A 23822-nucleotide genomic window follows, 5' to 3' on the forward strand; every position below is an offset into this window, starting at 1 on the left:
TATTGCTGTTTGTTTTTCTCCCTTTCACTGGTTATGAATCCTACCAAATTTCTGGTTGTCACCTAGCCCATATCTTTCTTGTATATACATTCCAAACGTTTTTTTGTATTTCTTAACTAACTAGTATTTAGTATTTTGACCAAATACCATCATATTCAAGGACCTACTGTAAAATCCAACATACAACCAACCAGGCATTCACCTCTATCCTCCTTTCATACAACTTAAAAACAAGTGCTTGACAAACCCTGACCATTTTTTTCTCCTACCTTCAAGCAGGATTATACCCACCTAGCTGGATTAATTTCAAGGTATCTAACTTAAAAAAATGCCAGGAAAGAAAAGAGCACGGCTATTTCCATTGATTTAATAAAGGGCTTTCTTGATTTGCCATACTTACTAATATAAGTTCCATTTAAACTTAAAAAAGGACTAACATAATGAAAAATACAGGATCCAAGTAGGGTTTCCCACCTAAATTTTGGATAAACTCAGAATGCCATCATTTCAAACTGAAATGAATCAATATAAAAACAGATGAAGTTAATAACCTTCAAGTTTAATTTGTTAATATGCTATCTGTAAGAAAAAACACTATATCCCCCTTTCTTCAAGAGACTTAGATCCTTTCTGCAATTAACCTAGAATACACTAAAATGTAAATAATGCCAAATGAGTGATCCAGTCATCTAAATATAACTAATATACATAGTATGTGCTACTATTCAATTCATTCTAGCTTCATCTAAGGCAACGGTATAAGAGGGTGATAGGTGACATGAAGTATAGAAAAACAAGTTATTCAGAGAAGAAAGACACTGATCATTCACCATGAATATTCTGGTCTAGATTACCTATCATAAATTGAAAAAGATGCTTAATGGGAAGTATCTCAGATCTTCAAATTTAAGGTTTGGAATAGTTATCCGACCTGTGGTTCAATGTACTATCAGGCTTATATTAGCCCCTTAAAATGAATACTAAACATTGTAGGGCTTAGAATAAGAGAGATCTGAGTTAAATTTGCTATTTACTAGCCATTTGAATTTGATTATGCTATTTAACCTTTCTGAATCTCAATTTCCTCTTCTGTAAGATGCACATCCACAGATTTTCCTATCCTTTGCTAGTTTTTTAAAAAAAATCAAAATCATTACACAATCAGCATGGAAAAAGTTACTTACTTCTTTATCTAGTGTTCGAAACATCTGGTTGATTGCACTTTCCAAAAAAAACGTCATGGCTTCCCACTGCGCAAATGAAGGTGAGAAGATGGAGCAGAGGCCACTTTCTCCAGTTCCAGCTATAGGGAAACAGGTTTTAAAACACACTCAAACACACATCCACATTGTAGGTAGGATCACAGAAAACACAGAAAGACAATGGGGCCTTAGAGACTACTTGGTAATTTCACAATTAAAGGTACAGAATAACCTAACCCCTCTCAGTCTGGGAAACGAAGAACAAAAAGGAAAAGGAGTCTCTATCCTGCTTCCACCTCTTACAATGAGCTATCTGAGTCAGCTCTGTAAGCCTTGTCTATAAAACTATTCTGAGAACTGAAGGAGAATATACATGCAAACATCAGAAACAGTGCTTGGCCAATTAGAGGTAACTGATAAATATTAACTTTTCCCTTCCCCTTCCTTTATAATTTGTCCACGGAAATCTAAATTATTAAGATATTTGAGACCATAAGTAATTCTTCCAACAAAGAACTGACATAAGATACAAAATGCTGCTTCACATCTAACAGCCTCAGGACAACTGCAAGGCCTGTGTCTAGAAAACTGTGCCGCCCTCCAAGTTCCCAAGTATCATCAGGCCACATCACTCAAACAGCATGGCACAGGCAAAAAGATTTACAAATTACTTTTTTTTGCTTCCATTACTGTTCCTATTTACTAACTTCATTTTGGTGCAACATATTGAACCTCTACAAACATCGAGTTACTAGATACCAAGAACCTTAAGAGTCAGTTCTGAATATGCAAAAACTTAATCCTAAATCCCTTGATTGTCAAGTAACTGATGTACTCGGCAACTGACCAGTACTATGAATCTTTTTTAAAGCAGTGATTTATGACTCTCTCCTGCTTTAAAAATCCCATTGCCCACAGCATGCATTAAGGACAGAAGATATGGAGAACAGAGAGATTACCTTGCTTATGCCTTTGGGTAGAGGGGGGTGATTTTTATTTTATATAAACTGGCATTTCCCAAAGGCTTTGAGGTGGCCTAGTCGGAAGCTTTTGTACCGCTCCTGTTATGCACGACTAACAAGACATTCCTTCTGAGTTTAGGAGTTGGTGTTATGCAAAGCTTGGCTGAAAAGCTTTAAAAAGTTAGGCCTAGACATGCAATCTAAGATAGTACTGAGAGTGAAGTAATAAAATCAACAATAAACAATTAATTGATTTTGTTAATAAAGAAAAATGAAAGGAAAACTGAGTAGAGATTTACCCTAATTTAAACAGATTAAAAGTTTGGTGTTATTTGCTTTCTCTGTGTGCAAATGAAAAAGCTCACTCCCTAGAATGGAACGGGGCAGTGAGTAAAGCTATTTTTTAATACTAATAGCATATTGTTCTGAAGTGTGACTCAGAAGGTTTATTTTCTATGTACAGTTTTGATACAATATTTCATTAATGTTCAGATATTTAAAAAAAAAACTTACAGTTTATGGATCCAGTATCAACAGAAGTTGACAGCTGATATTTTAGCCATTCCCCAGCCATCTGGAAGCTAGTCTTGGGATCCAAACGACATGCTAACCTCATTACCTCTCCTTGTTGGGCCCGGGAGGCTGCCAAGAAAAAGGCATGAGTTGGTAACTGGTATATAATAGGTACTTAGTTAATGTTCATTCATTTATCCATCCCAGGGGAAAAATGTTCAAAGAAACTGTTTTTGCAGATTCATGCTTAGAATGTAACAAATATTCAATAAAGCTTTGTTAACAAATCCAGACATTTAAAAAAATAAATTATCTCTAGAGGCTGCCCTATAAACTAGATCCTGTAAGTGGCAAACTAAATGTGGTCTCCCATTTCTGTTGGAATTAAAAGACCAGTTGGTACAGATGTAAAATGGTGTGACTGCTGTGGAAAACAGTCTGGCAGTTCCTCAAATCATTAAACATGAAATTACCATATGATCCAGTAATTCCCTTCCTAGGCAAACACCCAAGAGAAATAAAAACATATGTGCACTAAAAAACTTGTACTCCAATGTTATAGCAGCATTATTCTAAATAGCCAAAAAGTGGTATCTACTCAAATATGCATCAATTTATGAATGGATGAATAAAATGTATACATCCATACAATGAAATATTAGCAATAAAAAGAAATGAAGTACTGATACATGCTACACTATAGATGTTAAAAAACATTATGCTAAGTAAAAGAAAGCAGTTACAAAAACCACACATTTATATGAAATGTTCAGAATATAGAAAGAGAAAGTGAATTAGTGATTGCCCAAGGCTGGGAACGAAGAGGGGATTAGGAGCTGACTACTGAAGGGTACAGGGTTTCTTGGGGTCATAAAAATGTCCCAAAATTGTGGTGATGGTTACATAACTCTGAAAATACTAAAAACCATTGAATACCACAAATGTATGGTAAATGACTTACGTCTCAATAAAGCTGGCATTAAAAAAAGAAAGAAAGAAAGAAAAAAAGGGAAACCAGGCTACAGAAAACCCAAACATAATTAGATATTAGGTTACGTGGGTTTTTCTTTTCTTTCTTAGAATACCCACAAGGTAAGATGATATTTAATCCTGAGTATTAAAAAGAATTCAAGACTTATATACAGTTACAGTACTATCTTCTTAAAATCAATGTCCAAAGGCTGTGTGTGTGTGTGTGTGTGTGTGTGTGTGTGTGAGAGAGAGAGAGAGAGAGAGAGAGAGCGAGAGAGAGAATACTAGGCTTGAAATAAGTGGATTCCAGCATCCTCTGCAATGTGAAACTAGAGATTAAACAGACTGCTGCTGTCCAGATTTGGGGCCCTTCAATATAGAACCCCAAGGGTCATGCACCAGGATTCACAACACTAGAGACATTCTGAGACTGCTGAGAGAAATTTCAGGTCACTTACAGTTAAAGAAAGCATTGAAGTCCTCATCACTGTCAAAATCAAATCGAGAATATTCACAGCTAGGGCTATCTGTTTTAGAAGGAAAGCCCATCTGGAAAGAGAAAGATGGTTGGGGTAAGTGATGAAAATTGACCTACCAAGAGTCTTAAACTGCAGGAACTCAAGTACTAATAAGAAGAGATAGAGTTTATATGAGATATTTTATGATAAAAAACTGCTCTGGTCCTTCTGTCATGTGAGGACACAGTGAGGAGATGTCCACTATGAACCAGGAAGTGGGTTCTCATCAGACCTGTCAGCTCCTTGATCTTAGACTTGCAAACTCCAGAACTATGAGAAATGAATGCCTGTTATTTATGAAAAAATAAAATAAAATAACACCTGCTTCTGGTCTATCCCAAGTCCACAATTGCTCCCAGTTCCAATAATCCTAAGAGTGGTAGAAAAGAGAACACTTTCATGAGATACTTTTTTCCGGAGTCCTCAGGGAGAATTTAAACTCTGGAATTTTTAAGGGTCTGAGTACAAAAATGTCCCAAGACAAAGTGCTAATACAGCATGAAATCAGTAAAAAAGAATTGAGAACTCCTTGTTTCTTTAAATGTTGAACCCTGAGAATAAGCATGGAACTTTTATTTCATTCAAAAAGTAAAGAAGACCATGGCAGACAAGTAGGACACAAGTGTTATGTGCTAAGTGAATTCCTTGAGGAAATAAGGGGACCCTTGAATGAGTCCCATTCTCTGATTTTACAAATCAAGATTAGGCATCTGTCAGCTGCAAGAGCCCCTGGCAGATCTCAGAGAATTCGTAAGCAACTCTCTATGGAAGTAGTGAGCAATTTGCTCCTATTCTCCCTCTCTTTTCATTCACCTTCCTCTCACTCGACTTTCAAAAACAATCAGGTATTAATTCCTCTTGGGATCTTCTTTACCCTCCTTTCCATTTTTAACCTCTGAAAAGCAATCATTCCATTGTATGGTCACGGTCATAGTCACTGCTCTTGCCCTATCACTTCTTTTACCTCACATCTAGTTCAACAGTTGGTATACAAGTGCTCCAAGATAGAAAGAATAGATACAATAATCAGTATGGATTGTTTTCTTCATGAGGAATAAGAAAATACACCCCAGGAAGGGATCTTAGTGACCAAGGTAGGGTTAGCAATGATGCCAATCTAAGTCTTATTATGTGTATTCATCTACATTCCCCATGTTTAGATTCCCACTGCATACCTTGACCAAGTTTGTCATAGAAGCACGAAGATATTTTGGTATTATTGCTAATAGCAAAGGATCACGGGATAGGATCTCATGCCGGAAGAGGGCTCCCCAAGTTGTTTGAGTTGAAGAACGTAGAAACTAAAGGGAAAAAAAGAAAAGTAAAATCTGTTTGCCTTGACTGGTGTGACTCAGTGGGTTGGATGTTGTCCTGCAAACTGAAAGGTGGCTGGTTCGCTTGCTGGAAAGGGCACGCGCCTGGGTTGCGAGCCAGGTCACCATTTGCAGGGCATATGATAAGCAACTGACTGATGTTTCTCTTGCACATTGATGCTTCCCTCTCTTTCTCCCTCCCTTTCCTTCTCTCTGAAAATAAATAAACAAACAAATAAATAAATAAATAATCTTTTAAATATCTGTTTAAGGATTTGGATTTTATATAACCAGGACTGTTAATTAGCCCAGCAATTATCAACTATATTTTTTCATGGAAATAAACCTATATAATACTTTGAACTGTCATACTATACATCAGTAATGATGAACCACCTGTTAATAAGACAGACTGTGGGTCTGGTGGAATTCCTGGAGTGTAAGCTGAAATCTACTACTTTCTCTTTTATGCAAAAAAGATGATAGAAATTTTAGGGTGGTATTACAAGAAAAATCTTGATTTGAATGAAATTAATTTGTATTTTAAATATCTTTAGTAGTGAATTACCTGGGACATATCTCACATCTGATTGAGCATTATCAAAACAATATTACCTGAGGGGAAAAGCTTCTGAACTTGACAGTACAATGCTGGTTCAGGAAGAAGATTCAGCACTTCTCTTAATGATACTACCATTATTTTCCAGGGCCTTAAGAGTTACATTTTATATATGAGCTGCTGATTACTTCAGACTATAGTGCTTGGGAATTTTTGAAGTTACTTGTATTAAGTTTACCTGACTTGGATGCGTTGTGAAAGCAAGAAAAGATTCCAGGTATTTTCCAAAGTTTGCTGGTGTTTCTACGTTAGAATCCACACCCTGTTGGACAAAAATTTCATTATATTAATGATATTGATTAGGGGAGAGGAGTGGGAAGAGTGAAATAATAATTACAGGTAACTTAAACCCTCAAAAATTTCAGTTTTGAAATGACTGTATACTTTCTTGTGGTCTGAGAAGACCTCATTTCAGGGCTAAAACACAGGAAAGTCACTTTACCTTCTTAATCATCATCATTAAAACCCATTCTGAGGTCAAATAGTAAAATAAAAAAAGAGTATTCATTTCAGAAATCACAGAAAGAAGAAATGCACATTATTTCTCTATATATGGTCTATTCACATCTCTGTGACCCATTAAATAACCACCCAATGGTATATGTCTTATGTCTGAAGTTCTATCCTCTTACTATTCAAGCCACCATAAAAAGACATAATATCAAATATAAATGTCTGTACCAATATCCTGTCTTTCAACTTATAGGGCTGAGATTTAAATACTTCCCTAAAGATAGGTATTTATAGGTAAATCAGACTGAAGTGTTCCTTTAAGATCCAATAATAGACTCTTTAGTTTTAAGGAAAGCGTTCTTTATTCAAATCCATGTTTCATAATCTAATAGAACTTAAGGGGTAATGCACTCAGCAGACTGATGTTTTACAAGTACCAAATTTCACAAGAATAGCAATGTTGACTTTACAGAATAATATATGTGGATGTCTGCTATTGATATTAGCAAGTGACTTGTTAAAAGAAATTTATATCATTTAATCCCCATTAAAAGAATTTAATCTATAGGATCACAATCTGCAGGGCAATGCTCCACGAGGCTAAAATCAATGGCATGTGTCAGCCCTACTACAAATATAACTTTCTAAATGCTCTGTTAAACAGCCCAGAAAATGCTCCAGAAAGTAAGTGCTCACCAGCAATGCACAGAGTTGATTGCCCAGAGCACACAGCACCTGACAGAGTCTCTTCAGGAAGACATAGTGTTTTTCCACCAAGCCTCCTCCATCAGCAGTCCTGTAAGATGAGAAAATAGTGTGATTAGTTGCACATTGAGAAAACCAAAGGGATTCCCATCAAATGAAAATGTGATCTGTGCTTCAACATTCAAATTTGTTATTAAAGTTAAAAACAAACAAAAAAGTCCCTCTAAAATGGAAACATTGATGAAGAATAGTATTCAATGCAGTCTCATCCCTTAAGAGACACTCTAATTTGGGGCATTATATGGTCCTTGGGTATTCTGGCATAGTAACGTAAACTCTGAGCATGACTCCAGAGAATAATATATATCCTTATATACATAAAAAACTGCACAAAGACATTGGTTGATACCCAAGGAGAACTTAGAGATCCCTAGGGAAGGATGTGTAACACTTTCTTATACTACAATGAAATTAAAAGGAGTATAATCAAGAGAATGAAAAGAAAAAGACACATACTGAGAGAAAATATTTGTAGAAGACACATCTGATAAAGGACTATTTATCCAAAATATACAAGAAACTCTTAAAATTCAGCAGTAAGAAAATAACCTTTCCCAGTCAGGGCACATGACTAGGTTGCACGTCAGGTCCCCAGTTGGGGGCGTGAGTGAGAGGCAACCACACAGTGATGTTTCTCTCCCTCTCTTTCTCCTTTCCCCGCTCTCTAAAAATAAATAAATAAATAAACAAACTAACAAACAAATAAATAAATAATTTTAAAAAGAAAGAAAGAAAATAACCTAATTAAAAAACAGGCTAAAGACAGCTCCTCATTACACAGATGGCAACTAATGTATGAAAAGATGCTCCCTGGACTTCTGGTCAAGATGGTGGCATAACTAAACATGGCTCACCTCCTTGCACAACCACATCAACTAAATTATAAAAAACCATCACTTAGAACCATCAGAAATTGAGTTGAATGGAAGTCTGACAACTACAGAACAAAAAAACCCACATCTATCCATATGTAGAATGGGCTGGTCCCACACCCATGTGTGGTGAATAAAAATTTGAGAGCAATATCTCAGGAGCGCGGTGGAGTCCCAGCCCCACACCAGGCCCCCCAGCCCAGGGTTCCAGTGCCAGGAAATTATGTTCACATAACTCCCAGCTGCACAAACCAGTGGGGACTGAGTTGGTGGAAGAAACTTCTGGAGTCCTAAGCAGTTCCTCTTAAAAAACCTACACACGGACTTACTCAGACTCACTCCCTCTGAGATTCAGCACTGGGGTAGTAGCTTGAAAGGCACCAGTGACACACAGGGAAGAACTGAAGTGTCTGGCATCAAGGTGAGACTAGGGGACAGCCTTCTCCCAGACAGAAAGGTGGGCAGATGCCATTGTCCCTTTTCTGAAACCTCCCCTACACAGAGCCACAGAGCTGGCAGGCTGCCACATCTGAGACTCCATCAACCTAGCTAACACTATTTGCCCTGCCATGGAGATCCCCTGAGGCTCTGACCCACTCAACTTACAACTGTTAACAGTGACTTTTCCATATGAATTTCTGGTCTTGGCTCATGCTTCAGAACTTCCTAAATCCTTTCAAACAAGCGGCAGCCTGCCTCAGTGAACCCCCAACCCCCATACCTCTTGCTAAGTGGCCCCAGGCCCGGCACTAGCACCAACCAGCCTAGATTCACAGCTTGGCTTCACCTGGGAATCTCCAAGCCCAGCACAAGTAGCAGCCATCTCAGATTGCATTACTGCTCAGGCAGGGTGGCCCTGGCAAAACACAGGTGGGGGCTGACCTTGGCCTGCACCACCCAGGAAATCCCAAGGCCAGTGCACCCAGTAGACAGCTACAGACCACATCGAAGCACCACCACCCTGCCCCTGCACAGCTGATCCTCCACAGCAGGCGGAGGTTGGTGGTCAGTGGTCACAGCCAGTCCTTGCAGCTGACTGGCCTGGGTAAATCCCTCCCATTGACCTGCTAACAGCAATCAAGGCTCAACTGCAAGAGGAGGGTGCACCTCGAGTACCCAGCTTGGATGACAGGGGCGGCTGTGCCACTGGACCCTGCAGGACACCTACTACATAAGGCCACACTACCAAGACATGGAGTCAAACCAGCTCTACCTAATACATAGAAACCAACATAGGGAGACAAAGATACATGGCCCAAATGAAAAAGACATCAAGATTCCAGGAAAAGAACTAAACAAAATAGAGATAAGCAGTCTATCAGATGCAGAATTCAAAACACCGTTTATAAGGATGCTCAAGGAACTTAGCGAGGACCTCAACAGCATAAAAAAGATCCAGTCAGAAACGAGGGATAACTAATTGAAATAAAGAACAATTTACAGGGAAATAACAGTAGCCAAGAATCAAATCAATGATTTGGAACACAAGGAAGAAAAAAAGTGATCAGAACATCAAGAAGGAAAAAGAATCCAAAAAAATGAGGATAGTATAAGCAGTCTCTGGGATAATTTCAAGAGGTCCAACATTCACATCATAGGGGTACCAGAAGAAGAGAAAGAGCCAGAAATTAGAAATCTATTTGAAAACATAATGAAAGAAAACTTTCCTTCTATGGTGAAGGAAATAGACATGCAAGGCCAGGAAGCACAGAGAGTCCTGAACAAGATGGATGCAAAGAGGCCCACTCCAAGACACATCATAATTAAAACGCCAAAGGTTAAAGATAAAGAGAGAATCTTAAAAGCAGCAAGAGAAAAGCAGTTAGATACCTTCAGGGGAGTTCCCATAAGACTATCACCTGATTTCTCAAAAGAAACTTTGTAGGCTAGCAGGGATTGGCAAGAGATATTTGAAGTCATGAAAAGCAGGACCTACAGCCAAGATTACTCTACCTAGCAAAGCTATCATTTAGACTCGCAGGACAGAAAAAGAGCTTCCCAAATAAGAAAAAACTAAAAGAGTTTATCATCACTAAACCATTATTATATGAAACGTTAAATGGACGTACTTAAAATCAAAATTTTGAAAAATAAAATGGCAATAAATACATATATGTCAACAACTGGATCTAAAAAATAAACTAGGCAAACAAGAACAGAGACAGAATCATGGATATGGAGAGCAATTTGATGGTTGCCAGATGGAGAGGAGCGCAAGGGAGTGGGTGAAGAGGTGAGGGGTTTAAGAAGTACAAATTGGTAGTTACAGAATAGCCATGGGGATGTAATGTACAGTACAGGAAATGGAATAGTTCAGGAAATGGAGTAGCCAAAGAACTTATACACATGGCCCATGGACATGAACAATGGTGGGGGATTGCCTGAGGGAAAATTGGGACAACAGTAATAGCATAATCAATAAAATATAATTTTTTAAAAAAGAAAAGAAACGATGTTCCACAGGTCATCAGAGAAATGCAAATTAAAATAAGATACCACCGCACACTTATTAGAATGGCCAAAATCCAACAATGAAAACACCAAATGATGTCAAGAATGTGGAGCAAAAGAAACTCATTGCTGGTGGGAATGGTACACCCACTTTGGAAGACAGTCTGACAGCTTCTTACAAAACTAAGGATACTCTTACTGTATAATCCAACAATTGTCTTCCTTGGTATTTACCCAAAGGAATTGAAAACTTATGTTCACACAAAAGCCTGAATGTTTATAGCATGTTAAACTTGGATATTTATAGCAGTTTTATGCATAATCCCCAAAACCTGGAAGCAACTAGGATGTCCTTTGATAGGTGAATAGATAAATAAACCCTGGTACATCTAGACAGTAGGATATCATTCAGTGCTAATAATCCATAGAACATACAACACCAAGAGTAAACCCTAAAGTAAACTATGGAGCTTGGATGATTTTATGTGTCAATGTAGGTAACAAATGTACCATCCTGACCAGTGATGTTGATAATGGGTGAGACTATACATGGGCTGCATTAGAGGGTATATGGGAAATCACTGTATCCTCCCTTGAATTTCACTGTGAATCTTAAAGTGTCCTAAAAAAAAAAAGGTCTTAAAAAAAGTATAATAAAAGCATAACTTTGTGTCTCATTTCTCATTTAGTTCTGATTGTAATTCCTTATCTGCTGTTTTAGACTCCAAATAACTTTAAATAAAAAAAAATTTTTTAAACTTATTTAGTAGAAAAGCCTGACCTGCAATGATGTAAAACTATTTATAGTAACAAGAATTAATAATAAGGCCCAGGCCAGGTATCTCAGTTGGTTAGAGCATCATCTCCATAGACTGAGGTTGTAGGTTTAATCCCTGGTGAGGGCACATGGAATGCATGAATCAGTGAAACAACGAATCGATGTTTTTCTCTCTCTCACCCTTAAATGAAATTTAAAAAAAAAAAGAATAATAACTATCGTGGACAGCAGCCATATTAGCTATGTTCTGAAGGTAGACTATAATGTAAAAAGCTGGGGCCTTGAGACAAGACCTAGGATCTAGTAATATTTAAGGCCAGTACAGTATTACGGTTTCCAGTGCAGGCTTCAGTATCTGATTGCTTGGGTTTGAATCATAGCTTTGCTAACCAGTATCAGTAGCACAAATGGAGATAGGATATCTCAGGGAGAATACCATGGCCTCTATATAACTAATGGGTCTTGGAGACAGTAACTACAGTGGCTACTCAAAGACATATCACTCATTTAATTAACAGGACCCCTTAAAAATGGAGCTGTAGTTTGCTATATTAGAATAGACAGTAAGAGATTTTAAGTAATGAACAGGAATCTCCCATCTTTTCCCTTGTCCTTTGGACCAAGAATCAGTTAAAAATATTGAAAAGAAGATGTTACAACAGATTCAACTATTTGTAAGACATGGTTCTACATGACTCCCTGGTAAGAAACACAGTATCAGGAAATGCTTTAATATTTTCCAGAGCTATGGAAGAAAAGCAGAAGCTATTATTTTAGGACACTGAATATGTTTATAGGTTTTATGCACACATTTCTCATTGAACATGCTGTTCCTGCTGTTTCCAAAAGCCTCAGTACTTCAGGCATTATTTTGATAAGGAAATCAGGGAGGTGTGTCTGAAGTTCTATAATCAAGGCAGGCCCTGAGACAGACTTGCATTCAGATCTAAGTCTCAGGTATAGTCACCAAGGTGACTAGGAGGCTTAGGGATCATCCAAGAGAATCATGGAGATGAGCTGTCTAGAGAAAATCGGGAAAATTGTGAATGTGAATGGGTGCTGAGTCAGTGGCCACAATTTGTTTCCAAATTAAGGTCTTCAAAAAGATTCAATGGTCCCTTTAAGACTGTATCAGAAACACTGTCAATTGACTGCCAGCATTCAGATAGGAACTTCAGATATAATCTAAGTATGATATAAGAATAACAAAGAAATTAGAAAAAACATAGAAAAGTAGATACTCACTGTGCAGCAGAGAGAATATAATGCATGGCCACATCTCCAAATAAGACCATTAAGGGCTTCCGGTCTTCCAACTTGCCCTAGACCCAATTTTAGGGAAATATAGGTAGTACAAAAGCTATATTATTAAAAGCCTCCAATTACTAACATTTCCTTACCTATATAATCAAATATACTGACTTCATAATTTCTCATGTAGTCCCCAGGCTGACTGACACTAGAGCAAAGCCAGTTTTTCAAACCTAATCTCAAGCCTAAGCTGGTGTGGCTCAGTGGACTGAATGTTGGTCTGTGAACCAAAAGGTCGCCAGTTTGATTCCCAGTCAGGGCACATGGCTGGGTTGCGGGCCCCAGTGGAGGGTGTGTGAGATGCAACCAGTCGACAGCGATGTTTCTCTCCCTTTCTTCCTCCCTTCCCCTCTCTCTAAAAAGTAAGTAAATAAAATCTTTTAAACAGTTTTTTAAAACCTAACCTGGATAAAACTTGTATTTTTAAATATGATATGTAAGCAAAGTAAGTTACATTTGAAGATAGCATTCCTATGGGGAAGAGTCATGGTCCCATTTGTTAGTAGCCACCATCTAAGATTCTCTGAAATAAACATTGAGTTTTATACTTTAATATTACTTTTATCTCTCTCTTTTTAAAAAATAATTTATTTACTTACTTATTTGTTTGTTTGTTTATTTTTATATTTAGAGAGAGGGGAAAGGAAAAAGAGAGGGAGAGAAACATACTTTTATCTCTTAAGTGTGATGGGCCAAGGTTCACATCTGTTTCAAGAACCAGCTAGTCCTAAAACCTCTGCATATTCTGCCAATAAATGCCTAGAGCCCTGGCTGGTGTAGCTCAGTGGATTGAGTGCCGGCCTGTGAACCAAAAGGTCACTGGTTCAATTCCCAGTCAGGGCACATGCCTGGGTTGCAGGCCAGGTCTCCAGTTGGGGGCATGTGAGAGGCAACCGATCGATGTATCTCTCGCCCATCGATGTTTCTCCCCCTTTCTTTCTCCCTCCCTTCCCCTCTCTAGAAATTAAATAATATATATTTTAAAAATGCCTAGAATATAGGCAAACTGTTATCCAAAAGGCCGAAGGCAGGTAGGTAGTTGGTGTCAAGTAAAAAAGCAAAACAAAACCTTTAAATGTTTTTCAGCTACAACACACAATTAAACACACACACATCCCTCAGAGGCTTCAAGGGTAAAAGTCAGTTTGAAGTGGTAACCTACTTTTCTGCTGACTGCAATGAGAAGACATTCAGCTGCTCCCAGCTGAAGTTCCTGTTCATTCAGAAGCAGGCACAGCACCTCCAGGAGTTTACAGTTTTCAGTGGTAATGTGACTCATGGATACCCAGTCAATGTAGCCTGCTAGAGTATTCAGTGCTGCCACTCCTACTCGACAGTTTGCTTGAGCCTGGATAAAAGAGAAATAACTTTTTAACCATCAAGTTCTCAATAACAGACATGGAAGCAGTGCTTATACCTGAGCTCCTTCTATTTTCTAATTCTAAAAAGAAAATGATTTTTTAAAAAACGACTCATGTAACAGTCACTAGTAAATTCAAAAGTTTTTTCCTGATGAACACATTCATTTCTCAAACACTGGCATACTCGACAAATCAGTAAAACCATGCTAATATAAGCCCATTAAATGTCCTTCAAGAAATCTCAAATATTGTAATTTTAACTCTCTTCCACCTTAGCTCAGAGATCAAATAAACCAAGGCTAAGGTCACCCTCCACTAGATGGATACATCCTGTACCTGAAAGCCTCAAAGAAGTCTCCTTCCAACTCCACAAAGAGCTCTTACCTTTGGCTCCTGAGAATTATCTGTCTTCTGAAAGAAAAGAAGTATAAGGATCCAATGTTTTTAATGAGTAAAAGGCTATGTAATAACTTTCCATTCCCATAATCAAGGCTCTCAAATAGATTCTCAAATATAGACTCAAGTTTCAGTCTTGGAAAGAATACACCTTTACCAAGGACACATAACTGACATTTCCCCTAAGAACACGTTATTTTAATTTTAGCAATATGACAAAAAGTTAATATTTAAAGAAGTTACACAAATTTGTTAGAACATTCAGATCTGCAAAGACAAGTTTCAAAGCACACAACTTACAAAGAAATACAACTAAAAGATGAACAATAAATAAGGCTCGACATTGCTGGTGATGAAACAAATACAGTTTAAATCAAAGTATTAGCATGTTTTCCAAATTAAAATAAAGACAAATTATAAATGGCAAAAGTACATTGAAATGATGTAATGTAGATGGAAAAAAGCAGGAAACAAGATTAAATCAATACAATTTATGACCATGTATGAATGGACATATAGGAAAAACATGTATACAAAAATAGTAGATGCTAAACAGACCAAAATAAATCTGTTCAGTAACAGTACAATTATAACTAATTTTTACCCTTATATTTCAAATTCTGTAAAAATATTACATAATGCTTATAACTTACAACTGTATAAAATTAATACTCTCCTGAGGAACTTTTGAAATTAAAATTAAGAGTAACTCCTGAGGACTGTTAAAGGAAAAATAATACAAGCAGGAATAACAACTTCTGAAGTACCTGAAAACTTATCACCATTAACATCATAAAGGATGGACTTCTGGTCATGATGGAGGCATAGGCAGACACACTTCGCCTCCTCATGCAACCACAGAAAGAATTACAACCAGATCTCAAAAACAAGTAACAACCAGAACTTTCAGAAAATCGAGCTATATGGAAGTCTGACATGCAAGGATATAAAGAAGCCACATTCATCCAGACGGGTAGGAGGGGCAGAGTCACAAAGACTGGGCTAAGAGGCAGTGTGACCCGGATAAGCAGTGGGGGCAGCAGCGAAATAGATGGTCCCACATTCATGTGTGGTGGATAAAAATCAGAGGGATACCTTGGGAGCGAGTGATCCCAGCCCCAGGCCAGATCACACAGCCCAGGGTTCCAGTACCAGGAAGATAAACCCCCATTACCTCTGACTGTAAAAACCAGTGGGGGTAGGGTTGGTGGAAGAAACTGCTAGATTTTTGCTGCTTAAAGGGCAGGGCCCACGTGATCTTAGAATGACACAAATGCCAGGAGAGCAACTGGTAGGGCTCCAACTGCATACGGGAAGATGGTGAAATGACTGGAAATGGGGTAAGAGCCAGGCAAATAGCCAGAAGCCAGGCAGCGGCACTGTCCCTTCTCTGAGCCCCCATCACACATAGTCACAAAGCGGTGAAGCAGGTAGCCCTGCCCTGGCAATTACCTAAGGCTCCGCACCACACAATTTAAAGGTGCCTTTGCTACACAGCCACTCTACTAAAGACAGGGAGTCAAAGCAGCTCTACCTAATACACAGAAACAAACACAGCAAGGCTGCCAAATTGAGGAAACAAAGAAATATGGCTCACATGAAAGAACAGAACAAAACCCCAGAAAAAGAACTAAACAAAACAGAGAAAGCCAACCTATCAGATGTAGAGTTCAAAATACTGGTGATAAGGATGCTCAGAGAACTCAGAGTACAGCAAATAAAATAAAGAAAAGAAATGAAGGTTGCATAAAGTGAAATAAAGAAAAATATACAGGGAACCAACAGTGAAGGGAAGGAAGCTGGAATTCAAATCAACAATTTGGAATAAAAGGAAGAAATAAACATTCAACCAAAACAAAAAGAAGAAACAAGAATTGAAAAAAATGAGGAGAGGCTTAGAAACCTCTGGGATAACTTTAAACGTACCAACATCTGAATCATAGAGTTGCTAGAGGGAGAAGAGGAAGAGCAAGAAACTGACCACTTATTTGAAAAAATAATGAAAGAAAACTTCCATAATTTGGCAAAGGAAATAGACATACAAGACCAGGAAGCACAAAGAGTCCCAAACAAGTTGGACCCAAAGAGGACCACACCGAGACACATCACAATTAAAATGCCAAAGGTTAAAGAGAAAGAGAGAACCTTAAAAGCAGCAAGAGAAGAGTTACCTACAAAGGAGTTCTCATAAGTCTACCATCTGATTTCTCAAAAGAAACTGCAGGAAAGAAGGAGCTGTCAAGAAGTATTCAAAACCCTGGCTGGTGTGGCTCAGTGGATTGAGCATCGGCCTGTGAACCAAGTGTCGCTGGTTTGATTCCCAGTCAGGGCACATAACTAGGTTGCACATCAGGTCCCCAGTTGGGGGCGCGAGTGAGAGGCAACCACACAGTGATGTTTCTCTCCCTCTCTTTCTCCTTTCCTCTGTCTCTAAAAATAAATAAACAAATAAACAAATAAATAATTTATAAAAAAGTATTCAAAGTGATGAAAAGCAAGGACCTACCACCCAGATCACACTATTTAGAAAAGCTATCATTTAGAATGGAAGGGCAGATAAAATGCTTTCCAGACAAGGTAAAGTTAAAGGAATTCATTATCAGCAAGCCCTTATAATATGAAATGGTAAAGGGACTTATTTAAGAAAAAGGAGATCAAAACTATGGACATTAAAATGACAACAAACTCACAGGCAAACAACCAGAATAGGAACAGAACCATAGGTATTGGGATCATTTGGAGGGTTATCAGCTTGGAGGGGGAAGCAGGAGAAATGGGGAAATGGCAGGGATTAAGAAGTATAACTGGTAGGTACAAAATAGACAGGGGGATGTCAAGAATAGTAAAGGAAATGGATAAACCAAAGAACTTACATGCACGACCCATGGACATGAACTAAGTGGGGGGGATTGCTGGAGGGAAGGGGATACTGGATGGAGGGGGGCAAAAGAGAAAACTGGGACAACTGTAACAGCATAATCAATAAAATATACCTAAAAAAAAAAGAAAGGTTAACAGAAGACTTGCTTTCCAATTCCTCTTCTCAGCTATCAAAACTAATTTTTTTCACCCTGGCCAGTGTGGCTCAGTTGGTTGGGCATTGTCCTGCGAACCAAAAGTCGCCAGTTCAATTCCCGATCAGGGAACATGCCTGGGTTGCTGTTTGGTCCCCAGTTGGGGCATGAACAAGAGACAACAGATCAATGTTTCACTCTCTTTCTCCCTCCCTTCCCCTCTCTCTAAAATCAATCATGTCCTCAAGTGAGAATAATTTTTTTTTCATAAATATTAAGCCTTCATTATTAATAGCGATCACATAGATGTGTAAACGGAGCAGAGATGAGTAGAACCCTCTCATCACCATCTAGTAATGCTGCCCAAGGACAAAAAGGGATCCAAGTGACAAGAGCCAAGTCCAGCCTCTATTCTCCACTCCTACAAATCCTTCATTCCTGTTTGAGTACTCTGCACCCCTGGGACCAGTGTAGGAGCCAGATTTTGGGATAGGGAAAGTGAGCCTACTCATCCCATCAGTGTTTACCATTCAATCTACTCTCCAATTGGGGAGGTGAAGGGATAGAAGAAGAGAAGCAACTACAAGCAAACTGAGAAGTTCAAGGTGAAAGAGATGGCTCTTGGTGTGCTCTGGTCCTAGGCACAAGTGGTAGCCCAGTTTAACAGGTGAAGGAAACTAAAACTGAGGCTAAAGAAAAACACAACAGTAGGTGTTTCTAACTTGTGTCAGATTGTCACCAATCAGCCCCATTCTGGCACACTGGTTAGATTTCTAGAGCAACTAAGTATTCATAATTTGTTCTCCTTCTCCTAGGTATTAAATTTCCCAGGGGAACATAAAAAAAATATGTCCTTCACCCTCAACACATGTTATTTTTTTAAGAAAGAAAATTTGAGATTACTTACTTTATTTTAGACAATCAATTGTTTTTCTTCTTGAATGAAATAATCAATCCCATTTGATTGGCATCCCCAAATACAATCAGGCTTAGCTGTTGGCAAAGATTGTGAAAGTACTGAAACTTTCTCTTCTTTTATTAAACGATCAGGTCAGTCTTATTGGTTCATATTAAAGAAGTTCAGAGATGGAGAGATTCCCTCACTCCCTCAGGAGGGCTGGAGGTCCGGACACTGGGAACTGCAGACTAACATTCTGTGCACAGGCTCCAGGTCTGTGAAATCCATCCAACTGTTACCAGACAGGAACCAGGCCCAGAGCAGGTCTTCCCTGGGACAGCGTGTATGGTGTGTGGGTTCTTGACTTCGTGTAGGAAAGATTTCACAATATGAGTCCAGGTGATTTGGGGAGTATTTTTATTAAAGCTGGGGACAGTGAAACAAGGAAGGGCTTAGGATAAGAGAAGCAACAGGAGAGGGCCTAGGCAGGGCTGCTTTGGCTCTCTAGAAATGTTATAGGAAAGAAATGAGCCTGGACAGGGCTGCTTTGGCTCCGTGGGAAGTCAGAGAAAAGGGGCCTTGGACACAGGCTCAGGGGCGAAACCCGGGACAAGCTGCGTTGCCCACTGCTCCCAGGGTTGCGCGTCTCATTGGGCTGTTAGTTTAGGAGATGCATGCCGGAGACGGAAGAAAGACATGGGCATGCTCCCAGGAAGGAGAGTGTGCTGATGTAAGTTTTTAAATGCAAGTATTTTCTTTTGAAAAATCTCAGGGAGACATTTCAGGGGAAAAAGTCCATTCTAGTAAAAAGAATGGGGCTTGAATTCTACCCAAACCATTTATTAGAGGGTCTTTAACAATTACCCTCTGAGCTTTGGTTTTCCTCATCTGCAAAATGGAGACAATACTTTCTGACTCTTAGGGTTGTTTGAGGATTAAATAACATAGAAAGTGTAAACAAGTACAGGGTGTGGTAAAAGTAGGTATACCATTGTTTGTATGGAAAGTAATACAATAATTAATAGACTTGGCAATCTCATCCGGAGACACGTTTATTGTGGGGGCAGTGCACCAACCACGAAGAACAACATCTCATAGAGAAGCTACACTGGCATTCAAGAGCAAGGGTCCTGGCTTCAAGTTCAAGATGGCGGAGTAGGAAGATCCTCCTACTCCTCTTGATGTTAAAATTGCAACTACTCATAGAACATCTATCTCTGAGAATGACTCTAAGACTAGCAGAACATATTTTCTACAACTACATATATAAAGAAAATGGCACACTGAAAGAGGTAGGAGGAGTAGAGACTAAGTCTAGTCAGAACCTACCCTACTCCCAACTCCGTATGCAGTGACTCACAAGTCAGGGGAATATCACAGCTGTGGAAATCATCTCCAAAGAGCAAGGGGTCTGAGTCCTAACCTGGGGAACCCGCATCAGGAAGACGAGGCCCCAGTGGGGTTTACATCTGGGAAAGCCACAGGGCTATAGGAAACCTGGTTGTGCTCTTTTTGAGCCCTGGCACAGAGGCAGCAGTTTGAAAAACATCTAGGTCACATGTGAATGTGATACACTGACTAATTTTAGGGTATGTGCTGGAGGGACAGGGGTCTGTTGGAACTTTCTTCTCAGTCAGATGTGTTGACAGGCACCATTCCCCAACTTCTTCTTTAACCTAGATGATCTGACACTGGCAGGCACCATTTCTGACACTCTCCATTAACCTTGCTAACACTGTTCACCCCACCCTGGCGTTTCCCTGAGGACTCATTCAGGCTTGCACCCCGCCAAAGTGCTCCTGCCCTGCCACCCCCAGTGGGAGGGGAGGCTTCAGCTGGCACCAGCACACAGCAGTGTGTCTGCAACAGCATGGCTGGGCCTTGGAGCCAGCCACACCGAAGGCTTGCTTTTGCACACCAGTGAGCCCGCAACAGTGTGGCCAGGCCTCTTAGCCAGTGGGCCAGGGACCAGCCTCATCTGCCAGTGTATCCATAGAAGTTGTGGCCCAGCAACAACAGGAAGCCATATCAATCCACCCAAGGAACTCCTCTGGAGCACCTGGCTCTGGTGACAAGGGGGAATTCCACTAATGGGCCCCACAGGATACCCTCCAAATAAGGCCACTTTTTCAAGACCAAGAGATTTAGCTGAATTACCTAATAGATGGAGGCAAAATGAGGTGAAGAAAAGAAAAATATCTTCCAAACAAAAGAAGAGGACATACCCCAGGAAAAGAACTAAATGAAACTGAGGTAAGCTGTCTACTAGATAAGGAGTTCAAAGTAATAGTCATAAACACGCTCAATCAACTCTGCAAATAAGTGGATAAATTCAGTAAGAACTTCAACAAAGAGACAAAAATAATAAAAAAAGGACCTGTCAAAACTGAAGATTGTAACAACTGAAACAAAAAATAATACACTGGAGGAAATCAACAGCAGATCAAGTGATAGAGAAGAATGGATCAGCAATCTGGAAGACAGGACAGTGGAAATCACCCAACTGGAAGATCAAAAAGAAAAAAATAAATAAAAAGAATGAAGATAGCATAAGAGTCCTTTGGAACAACATCAAGCATACATTTGAATCATAGAGTTCCCAGAAGAAGAGAGAGAGAAAGGGATGGAAAATTTGAAGAAATAATGGCTAAAAAATTTTCCGGCCTGGTGAGGGAAACAGACATCCAAGTCCAGAAAGTACAGAGACTCCCAAACAAGATGAACCAGAAGAGACCCACACCCAGACACATTATAATTGTTAGAAGTTAAAGATAAATCCCTGACTGGTGTGGCTCAGTGGGCTGGGCCTTGTCCCACAAACCAAGAGGCCACTCGTTTGATTCCTGGTCAGGGCACATGCCTGGGTTGCAGGTGTGCGAGAGGCAACCAATCGATATTTCCCTTGCACATCAATGTTTCTCTCCCTTTCTTTCTCCCTCCCTTTCTCTCTCTCTAAAAATAAATAAAATCTTTAAAAAATGTTAAAGAGAGAATCTTAAAAGCAGAAAGAGAAAAAAACTAGTCATATACAAAGAAATGCCCGTAAGATAATCAACTGACTTTTCAACAGAAACTTTGCAGGCCAGAAAGAAGTGGTACAATATATTCAACATAATGAGAGGGGAAAACCTACAACCAAGAATACTCTACCGAGCAAGGTAATCATTCAGAATTAAAGGAGAGATCAAGATTTTCCCAGACAAGCAAAAGCTAAAGGAGTTCATCATCACTAAACTGGCATTATAAGAAATGTTAAAGGCCTCCCCCCCACACCCCCACTATTAATAGGGATTTCTGGACCCAAGGGTAGGTAGGACGAAGACCATGTCCAGCTTGAAGCAGCTAGAGGAGCTTGAGACCTTCGCCCATTGTCCTTTACAAGATTACAAAGGGTCTTAATATCTGAGAGGGAGGGATAGTTATTTTTTATGAACCATGGGTATGGACTTGGGGGGGGGATTGCTGGGGGAGGGAGATGCTGGGTGGAGGGGAGTAAAGGGGAGAAAATTGGAACTATTGTAACAATATAATCAATAAAGAAAAGCTGGGGGAAAAAAAAAGAAATGTTAAAGGAATTCTTTAAGTGGAAAAAAAGGTCAAACCTAGAAATAAGAAAATATATAAAAGAAAATAACCTCACTAGTTAAGGCAAACATATAATATAGACCAACCACTTATAAATCTAGTATGAAAACAATGAAAATGGCAATAAGTACATATTTATCAATAATTACTTTAAATGTAAACTGGAAAAAAAGGATGATTGGGTCAAAAAAAAAGACCTTTACATATATATGAGACTCCAGACTGAAAAACACACACAGATTAAAAGTAAAGGGATGACCCAATTAAAAAATGGGCAAAGGACCTGAACAAACACTTCTCCGAAGAGGACATACAGAAGGTCCATAGACACATGGAAAAATGCTCAACATCATTAGCCATCAGGGAGATGCAAATAAAAACCACAATGAGATACCATTTTACACCAGTCAGAATGGCCATCATCAACAAATCAACAAACAACAAGTGCTGGCGAGGATGTGGAGAAACGGGAACCCTACTGCACTGTTGGTGGGAATGCAGACTGGTGCAGCCACTGTGGAAAACAGTATGAAATTACCTCAAAAGATTAAAAATGGAACTGCCTTTTGAACCAGCGACTCCACTACTAGGATTATACCCGAAGAATCTTAAAACACCAATTCAAAAGAACTTATGTACCCCTATGTTCATTGCAGCACTGTTTACAATAGCTAAGTGCTGGAAACAACCTAAGTGCCCATCTGTAGATGAGTGGATCAAAAAACTGTTGTACATTTACAAAATGGAATACTATGTAGCAGAAAGAAAGAAGGAACTCCTGCCATTTGCAACAACATGGATGGAACTAGAAAGAATTTTGCTTAGTGAAATAAGCCAGGCAAAGAAAGAAAAATACCATATGATATCACCTAATACAGGAAACTAAAGAACAACACAAACAAAAGAACTAAATAGAACAAAGAGCAGAATAGCAGTTAATAGGGGATAGGGGGGAGGGAGAGAAGGGGGATAAGTAAGGGAAGGGTTTAGTCAAAGAACCGGTATAAATGACTCATGGACATGGACAATGGGGAGGGATATGATTGCGGGAGAGGAGGTGGGTTGGGTGGGGGAGAGAAATTGGGAGAAAAGGGGACAACTGTAATTGAAAAACCAAAAAAAAAAAAAAAAAAGTAAAGGGATGGAAAAGGCATTTCATGAAAATGAAAAAAATATATAAGTAAATAAAAGAAAAGAAGCTGGGATAGCAATACTTATTTCAGACAAAACAGAGTTTAAAACAATCGCTATAACAAGAGACAAAGAAGGACCCAGCAAATCGACTTCTGTACACTGATCTGAAGAAAATGAAACACTAATTCTAAAAGATATATGCGCCCTTTATGTTCACTGCAGAGTTATTTGTAATAGCCAAAATATTGTATGAAAGCAACCTAGGTGTTCATCAATATGTGGATGAATAAAGAAGTGGCTGTACGTATATTCACACACACACACACACACACACACACACACACACAGGAATATTACTCAGCCATGAGTAATCTTGCCACCTGTGACAGCATGGATAGACCTAGAGGATATTATGCTGAGTGAAATAAGTCAAAGAAAAAGAAATACTGTATGATTTCACTTATGTGTGGAATCTAAAAAACTAAACAGATGAACAAAATAAAGACTCATAGATAGAGAAAAATTGACAGTTGCCAGAGGGTTGGGTGGTTGGGGTATGGGCAAAAAAGGTGAAGGGATTAAAAGGTATGAATTTATAGTCACAAATAAGTCACAAGGATGTAAAGCACAGCAGAGGGAATACAGTCAATAATATCACAATAAATGTATGGTGACAGATAGTGGACTTTTTGTGGTGACCCCTTT

At 39.0% G+C, this 23822-nt stretch overlaps 1 protein-coding gene across 2 annotated transcripts in view; it reads right to left on the reverse strand.

Moving 5' to 3' along the window:
* Nucleotides 1–23822, reverse strand: part of XPO5 (exportin 5) — a 55527-nt gene that overhangs the window by 26162 nt on the left and 5543 nt on the right. The window contains exons 6-14 of one of the 2 annotated variants that reach the window (XM_090282481.1): nt 14475–14501; nt 13892–14077; nt 12664–12740; nt 7249–7348; nt 6278–6361; nt 5343–5468; nt 4108–4198; nt 2678–2806; nt 1185–1303 (exon numbers count right to left, since the gene is read on the reverse strand). In XM_090282481.1, coding sequence (XP_090138607.1) covers nt 1185–1303; nt 2678–2806; nt 4108–4198; nt 5343–5468; nt 6278–6361; nt 7249–7348; nt 12664–12740; nt 13892–14077; nt 14475–14501 — 939 coding nt within the window. The remainder of the gene's footprint in view (nt 1–1184; nt 1304–2677; nt 2807–4107; nt 4199–5342; nt 5469–6277; nt 6362–7248; nt 7349–12663; nt 12741–13891; nt 14078–14474; nt 14502–23822) is intronic. The other variant, XM_090282482.1, reaches the window with a different exon arrangement.

This window comes from Furipterus horrens, unplaced genomic scaffold (assembly GCF_987537825.1).
Source record: "Furipterus horrens unplaced genomic scaffold, mFurHor1.1.pri manual_scaffold_6, whole genome shotgun sequence".
NCBI classification, from domain to species: domain Eukaryota; kingdom Metazoa; phylum Chordata; class Mammalia; order Chiroptera; family Furipteridae; genus Furipterus; species Furipterus horrens.